At 55.6% G+C, this 7763-nt stretch overlaps 2 protein-coding genes across 2 annotated transcripts in view; both read left to right on the forward strand.

Annotated features, from left to right (window-relative positions):
- The window catches only part of GUITHDRAFT_156508 (hypothetical protein), a 35719-nt gene extending 32817 nt beyond the window's left edge, over positions 1–2902 (forward strand). The window contains exon 2 of the mRNA XM_005818627.1: positions 2587–2902. The gene's annotated coding sequence lies outside the window, so the exon portion shown is untranslated. The remainder of the gene's footprint in view (positions 1–2586) is intronic.
- A 1151-nt stretch (positions 2903–4053) lies between these two features.
- GUITHDRAFT_122108 (hypothetical protein) lies at positions 4054–7763 on the forward strand (the record flags this gene model as incomplete). Its single annotated transcript, XM_005818628.1, has 8 exons — positions 4054–4206; positions 4445–5130; positions 5177–5238; positions 5295–5425; positions 5477–5785; positions 5981–6019; positions 6067–6119; positions 6691–7763. Coding segments are annotated over 8 exons (2506 nt in total), but the record flags the coding sequence as incomplete, so codon positions are not given.

Genomic DNA, 7763 nt, shown 5'->3' on the forward strand with positions numbered 1-7763 from the left:
AGAGGAGATCGCGGCGGCGAAAGTCAAGGTCGCGGAGGCGAAGCAGAGAGGGGAGGTCGAGGTCGCGGAGGCGAAGCAGAGAGGGGAGGTCGAGGTCGCGGAGGCGAAGCAGAGAGGGGAGGTCGAGGTCGCGAAGGCGAAGCTGGGAGCAGCGAACAAGGCTGGGGACGAGAGGGAGATCGAGGCGGCGATAGTCGAGGTCGCGAAGGCGGAGCTGAGAGGGGAGGTCAAGGTCACGAAGGCGAAGCTGAGAGGGGAGGTCGAGGTCGCGGAGGCGAAGCTGGTTGATGCGCAAACCAAGAATCAGACCCAGTTAGTAGATGATTTGCAGCGCTCTTTGTACCTCAATCAGTGCAAGCTTGCAGACTTTGATGCATCGTTGCCTATGCGGTTGGATACGGAAGGTAACCTGTACTTGCTGAGATTGTGTGCTGCCGTGCGGAGGGTTGAGGTGGTTTGAAAAGGCGAAGCGCTGAATGTTTTCCTGCAGTGTTGCATGCGGTGTCTCTCAAGTATCGCATTGCGCTGGGAGAGGTCGTTGACACGCTGAAGAGACACCTAGGCGGAGTGCTGGGATCAAGAACGGGAGCATTCAGCCAAAGGAACCCCATCGACAAAGTAGTAGCAGAAGCGGGAAGAAAAGCCGGGATTGTTACTTGTATGATCGAGGCATGCTCGGGGAGCGGGAAATCGCTGAGTGCTGTAGACTACTTCGTACGAAATCCAAAGACATCGCTTTATTGCTTGTTCGGATACATCCAGGAACAGGATTTATATCTGATTGTACGAGGCATCTCGCACATGATCAATGCAGCCATCGATCTTGATCTCCAGGCGTGTGATCGCAGGATCGATTACCTTGACCCAACAAAATGCGAGCAGGAAGTCTTGACGATCGACCTGCACGCGTACAGCTGGAACTTGCTTGGTGTTGTGGGATACCTGTTTGGCAAGACGACGGGCCCAGGAAAGGTGCGCGTGGAGGAAGCAAAGCTGTGGACAGAGAAGGAGCACCTGTGGGTGTTGGTCGATGAAGCAATCCCGAGGTATCAAGGTATGCCCTGCCGCACTAATGCCTTATGGAGGCTGTTGTTCCTCAAGAGGATGCTTCGTAATGCAGGCTTTCATTGCATCATGCTGGGTACCAACACTCTGGTGATGAATTTCAACAATGCTTTACAGCAGACGAGAAATAGCCGAGGCAAGAACCAAGAGACTATCAAGTGCATCACCCATCGAGCTCTTCCTCCGATGATCCTTCAGTCTGATGAGCAGCGCGATATCCTGAAGCAGGTGTTTGGGGAAGAGATGATTGAGGGGTTGCTCGACAATGTCAACCCCATGCTCTGCCACCTATTCTTCAAGTATTGGAGAGGTGAACAAGGGAAAGATAGCGCGACCTTGTTTCGAGATCTAGCAAATCCACTGTTGGCCTTAGTACGAAGTGACAAGAAAAGCCTCAAAGACTCATCGTTGTACTGTATGTTTCAGATAGCAACGCACGAAAGCATGTGCCAGGCGCACATCTTGCAAGGCTTTGGTGTCCTCAATGCTTGGCCGATGAGCCAAGTCCCTGCACGCGGCAGCTCGGAGTCAATCGTTGAGCTTAAACGGACCGACAATCAGATTGAGATGAATGGGATCGAACTCAACGACTTAACTAGCAAGTTCCCGCCAAGCTGGGTAGACCCCATCACCGTCGCGATCTGTGCTGGCGGGGGGAGACCTTTCGGGAACAACTCGAGCCTTGAGGTGTTGAGGAGGATCCACCGAGACGCTCTCAAGCCCATGGATGATCCAACAGCAGTAGATGCGCTGCGCCGAGACGGGAACCTGCTGGAGTCGTTTGGAGGAGTCGTGGTGATGTTGACGAGCTGGGCCGATCCTGAGGACATTCTTTCAACCCTCAGCCATCATTGCGGAAGGGAAGTGAGAGGCAAAGTGAAGGAGGTGCTTGGTTGCGTGAAGGATGAAGCATCAGCACGGGAGTTCCGCAAAGTCTTGACTCAGTGCTTCTGTAATCTGATCCCCTTGCGGGACAGTGACGATGAGATGCCTGACCATAAAGCTTTCGGGTACTACATTCGATGCAAGGACAAGCGGAGACGGGACGGAGAGTTTGTGGGCCCCGTCCACAGTCCTGATGGCCAAAGCAGCATGAGGGGAGCAGCGGAGTTTAAGAACCGGAGAAAGCCTCTTGGTCAATCGCAGCTCACGAAGTTTGTGAAGAAACTAGCCAACGACAATCACAACCTCCTGTTGTTCATGGCTCCGGCGCTAGGAGACTCAGGATGGCACACTGAGGTGTTAGGCGGAAAGGCGAAGTGCAAAAGTCATAGGATACTGATCCTTATGGAGATCGGGCTGTCAACGAAACCTTTTAGTGAACCGTCGATGCAGCAAGACGAGATGGATGAGGACCCGTGAAGATGGATGACGAGGACCCGTGAAGATGGATGACGAGGACCCGTGAAGATGGATGACGAGGACCCGTGAAGATGGGTTGAGGACCCGTGAAGATGGGTTGAGGACCCGTGAAGATGGATGACGAGGACCCGTGAAGATGGATGACGAGGACCCGTGAAGATGGATGACGAGGACCCGTGAAGATGGATGACGAGGACCCGTGAAGATGGATGACGAGGACCCGTGAAGATGGATGACGAGGACCCGTGAAGATGGATGACGAGGACCCGTGAAGATGGATGACGAGGACCCGTGAAGCAACCGGGAGATGATCGCTCAGAGACGCAGACCAATGAGGGATGCTGGACTCGGTAGAAAAGGAGAACGAGAGACCGAGAAAAGATGAAGAGACGCTAGATCGATGACGAAGCGACGAAGAGGACGTGAGAGCTTTGTTTGTGCTGGTCTTGTCTGGTAATGAAGCATCCTCTTGAGGAACAACAGCCTCCATAAGGCGTTGGTGCGGCAGGGCATACCTTGATACCTCGGGATTGCTTCATCGACCAACACCCACAGGTGCTCCTTCTCTGTCCACAGCTTTGCTTCCTCCACGCGCACCTTTCCTGGGCCCGTCGTCTTGCCAAACAGGTATCCCACAACACCAAGCAAGTTCCAGCTGTACGCGTGCAGGTCGATCGTCAAGACTTCCTGCTCGCATTTTGTTGGGTCAAGGTAATCGATCCTGCGATCACACGCCTGGAGATCAAGATCGATGGCTGCATTGATCATGTGCGAGATGCCTCGTACAATCAGATATAAATCCTGTTCCTGGATGTATCCGAACAAGCAATAAAGCGATGTCTTTGGATTTCGTACGAAGTAGTCTACAGCACTCAGCGATTTCCCGCTCCCCGAGCATGCCTCGATCATACAAGTAACAATCCCGGCTTTTCTTCCCGCTTCTGCTACTACTTTGTCGATGGGGTTCTTGTGGCTGAATGCTCCCGTTCTTGATCCCAGCACTTCGCCTAGGTATCTCTTCAGCGTGTCAACGACCTCTCCCAGCGCAATGCGATACTTGAGAGACACCGCATGCAACACTGCAGGAAAACATTCAGCGCTTCGCCTTTTCAAACCACCTCAACCCTCCGCACGGCAGCACACAATCTCAGCAAGTACAGGTTACCTTCCGTATCCAACCGCATAGGCAAAGATGCATCAAAGTCTGCACGCTTGCACTGATTGAGGTACAAAGAGCGCTGCAAATCATCTACTAACTGGGTCTGATTCTTGGTTTGCGCATCAACTAGCTTCGCCTCCGCGACCTCGACCTCCCCTCTCAGCTTCGCCTTCGCGACCTCGACCTCCCCTCTCAGCTTCGCCTTCGCGACCTCGACCTCCTCTCTCAGCTCCGCCTTCGCGACCTCGACCTCCTCTCTCAGCTTCCTCGTCCTCTACCTTGCTGCCGCGATCTCCCTCTCGTCCCCAGCCTTGTTCGCTGCCCCCAGCTTCGCTTCCACGACCTGAGATTGGAGATCATGATGAGGAGCGGTAAGGGAATAGGTCGTAGATGTTCTAAGTGAGGTCAAGGTAATATTGGGTACGGTCGGACCCCAATTGGCCACGAGGATATCGGTGCGAGAGGCTATGGCGCCGGCAAAAACGAGGGATAACAAAGAGGGAGGAGGCGGGGGAGCGAGAGACAGGGAGGACATGGCGGCAGGGGGCGAAGGACACGATACAGGCAAGTCGGCAGGCAAGCACGGCAGGGCAAACGAGCACAACCATGGCGATGAGAAGGTAAGTTAGGTCGCCCCCCAAAGCTCGTTGCTTGCCATGCTCATTTTGCCGACTTCCATCTTCTCCTTTTCCTGCTCTTGTTGATGTCCAACTTGATGTGCAATGATGAGAACGTGCTATCATCTCCCGTCCTTGAACGTAGCTACTTGTTTCATTTGGCACACTCCTCGGCATGAGCCCCCCACCTCTCCCTATGGTTGAGCCAGCAGCTGCTGCCTTACCTCACGCGTGCTCGCAGGACTTCGTCTTGGTCGATGTGTTCTCGCAAGTCGTCAAGGTTCCCATCAGGGCAGACACTTCGGTCTCAGACGTGTGCGACCACCTCGCATCGCTATACCCAGAGCTCACCCCTGAGCACCTGTACACTTGTGACGGCTGCGAGTTGATGATGGAGGACTTGCTGTGCAATGTGTGTGTAGCAGGAGAACACCTGCTGCTGGCGTTGGGAGCAACCGACGATGAGAGGAAACGGTCTACTGTGCTGAGCTCCCTCGGAATCTTCCATGGGGTTCCCAGGACTGCGTTTCAGCCGATGCCAGCGAGAGTGACGTCGTCGTCCTCATGTTCCCTCCTGACAGGTCAGTGTATCCTCAACCCGAGGATAGCCTCCTCCTTGAAGAAGCTCTACATAGCAGTAGAGGGAGAGTGCCATTCAAGCCTGACTTATGGGTTGAGGGCTGACTCTGCCCAGAAGCCGCGCGTTCTGACGAGTGTGTGTGTGGACACGTCGAGCTTGAAGCATCTTGTCGTGGTCGGAGGAAAGTCAAACTTGAATAGCGTCGGGGACCTCGTCCGATGGGTGAGGGCGAGGATGGGAGGTATCCCTTCCTGGGTTCGCTTGCATGCGTACGTCTTCTCCAACCTAGGGAGTGATGTTCGCGAGGACGAGAGTGAGAAGGATTGGTTCGAGGAGCTGGATGACAGGTGAAGGAGTTGTTCTCGTCTTCATCACCTGGTGTTCTGCTGCCAGCACTGCCATCCCGGTGCTGTCCAAGAACGAGAATCTTCTCATCAGTACAGAGGTTACGCCAGGTTCAAGGACAACATTAGCGACCTGATGCGAACTGACGTGAAATTGTTGATGTCAGTTGTGTTATCGAAGAAGGATTCATTGGTGTGGAAGACAACTCACGACGGAGGTCAGGCGATGTACGGAAAGAAGGCCCTTGCCTTCGATCCCTTGAGGTTGGACGATTTCAGCTGCCTCGTCGAGAGCCTGGTACCGATCCCACGACCTCTTGTCCGATGTTGGGGTAAACTGTCACCACAGGCCGACTCCTTCAATTTTTTACACAAGATGCAGCTGTGTGCTACGGAGGTAGCAGGGGTGGGGACATTTCTCAACGGGGAGGTTCGTTTCAATGGTATCCCAGTGGAAATTCCGTCCTTGCAGGATCTGAGGATCACGTTGCGGATCACCTCGCGCTCCGAGTCAGCGCACAACGGGGGGAAGAGCCTTGTACTGAGGCCTTACTTTGGGGACGAGAGTGTCTGGTGTCACCTCCCCCCTCACGGCCACGTCCTTCCCTTCTTCTTCACCGCTGGGCCTAACATGATCTTCACTCCGTGCTTGGAAACGGTCCTGCCTGCCTGCCAGCCTGCCTGCCTGCCTACCTGCCTGTCATTCTCTTCTTCCTCCCTGTGTGTGTGTGTGTGTGTGTGTGTGTGTGTGTCGTTGTCGTTGCGTTTTCTCAGCATTCCTTGATTGTATAAAGTCCCTGCTCGTTATGTGTGCGCTGGAGAAGCTTTCTCTTTCATCTGACGTCAATCGCAGATTGACGTGCTCAGCTGGGCGACGTCTCCTCAGATCAAAGTACTTGTTGTTTTCCCACAAAAATGTTCTTCTCACTGCTGTATCAGTCTTTCTCGAAGGACGATCTCATCATTCTCATTTCGAGAATATCAGCGCCCAGGTATGACAACAACAAACCTTCCTCTATCCGACTACAAACGCACCTACAAGTATGTCGGAGAAGCGTAATCTACCCGCTCCTTCTATGTAAATTCTCTCTCAGCATACTTCACTACTTCACTTGACTGATCGCTCAGTCGCTTTCACTGTCCGAGGCTGCTGTTGAGAGTCCGTCCGCGATCCATTGCCACCGTAGCTCGGGGGACTATCACACGTGGGAGAAGCCTCGGATCGGATCTAGTATCGTCATGCCGACTAACTTGCCATGAACTTTCAGCTTTCGGGCCCGTGACTTGGAGTAAACTTGCCTCGAGAATCCGGGCCGGGCCCCGGCCGACCGTCCGACCGCCGACCGGGTCACCGTCGGGGCGGCCGGGCCGCGCCGGTCACTGGGGCCCGGGGGGGCCGGTTTACAAGCCGCGCCCGAGGCTCTATAGAGGGGGTGTACTTTCAAATCGGACCCCTCCACGTGAAATTGAGAGCGGGCATTTCAAATAGAACCTCCAATCCTCCTGCTCCGCTCCAAATCCCCTCGAAATCAAGCGCCATTCGAGCAGCATGTCAGGCAACAGATCCAAGCGAAGGCGCGATGCCGAGATGCACGAGAGCAGACCCTCAAGGCAAAGGACGCGTCAAGGACATGTCCAGGATCTACATACCCCACCTGAAGAGGAAGCGGTGGAGCTGAACCCATGGAATGCTCGAGGGAACGAGAGGGAGATCGCCGCGACGGAGGTAACGGAGATGAGGAAGAGACTACAAGCAGCGCGAGAAAGCCGCGATGGAGAGAAGATAGCCTTTGCAGAGATAGATTTAGCGAAGGCGAAGCTGGGAGCAGCGAACAAGGCTGGGGACGAGAGGGTGATCGCGGCAGCAAAAGTCGAGGTCGCGGAGGCGAAGCTGAGAGGAGAGGTCGAGGTCGCGGAGGCGAAACTGGGAGAAGCGAACAAGGCTGGGGACGAGAGGGTGATCGCGGCGGCGAAAGTCAAGGTCGCGGAGGCGAAGCTGAGAGGGGAGGTCGAGGTCGCGGAGGCGAAGCTGAGAGAGGAGGTCGAGGTCGCGAAGGCGAAGCAGAGAGGGGAGGTCGAGGTCGCGGAGGCGAAGCTGGGAGCAGCGAACAAGGCTGGGGACGAGAGGGTGATCGCGGCGGCGAAAGTCAAGGTCGCGGACGAGAGGGTGATCGCGGCGGCGAAAGTCAAGGTCGCGGAGGCGAAGCTGAGAGGGGAGGTCGAGGTCGCGGAGGCGAAACTGGGAGAAGCGAACAAGGCTGGGGACGAGAGGAAGATCGCGGCGGCGAAAGTCAAGGTCGCGGAGGCGAAGCAGAGAGGGGAGGTCGAGGTCGCGGAGGCGAAGCTGAGAGAGGAGGTCGAGGTCGCGAAGGCGAAGCTGGGAGGGGAGGTCGAGGTCGCGGAGGCGAAGCTGGGAGCAGCGAACAAGGCTGGGGACGAGAGGAAGATCGCGGCGGCGAAAGTCAAGGTCGCGGAGGCGAAGCAGAGAGGGGAGGTCGAGGTCGCGGAGGCGAAGCAGAGAGGGGAGGTCGAGGTCGCGGAGGCGAAGCAGAGAGGGGAGGTCGAGGTCGCGAAGGCGAAGCTGGGAGCAGCGAACAAGGCTGGGGACGAGAGGGAGATCGAGGCGGCGATAGTCG

Source organism: Guillardia theta (assembly GCF_000315625.1).
Source record: "Guillardia theta CCMP2712 unplaced genomic scaffold GUITHscaffold_283, whole genome shotgun sequence".
Classification (NCBI taxonomy): Eukaryota; class Cryptophyceae; order Pyrenomonadales; family Geminigeraceae; genus Guillardia; species Guillardia theta.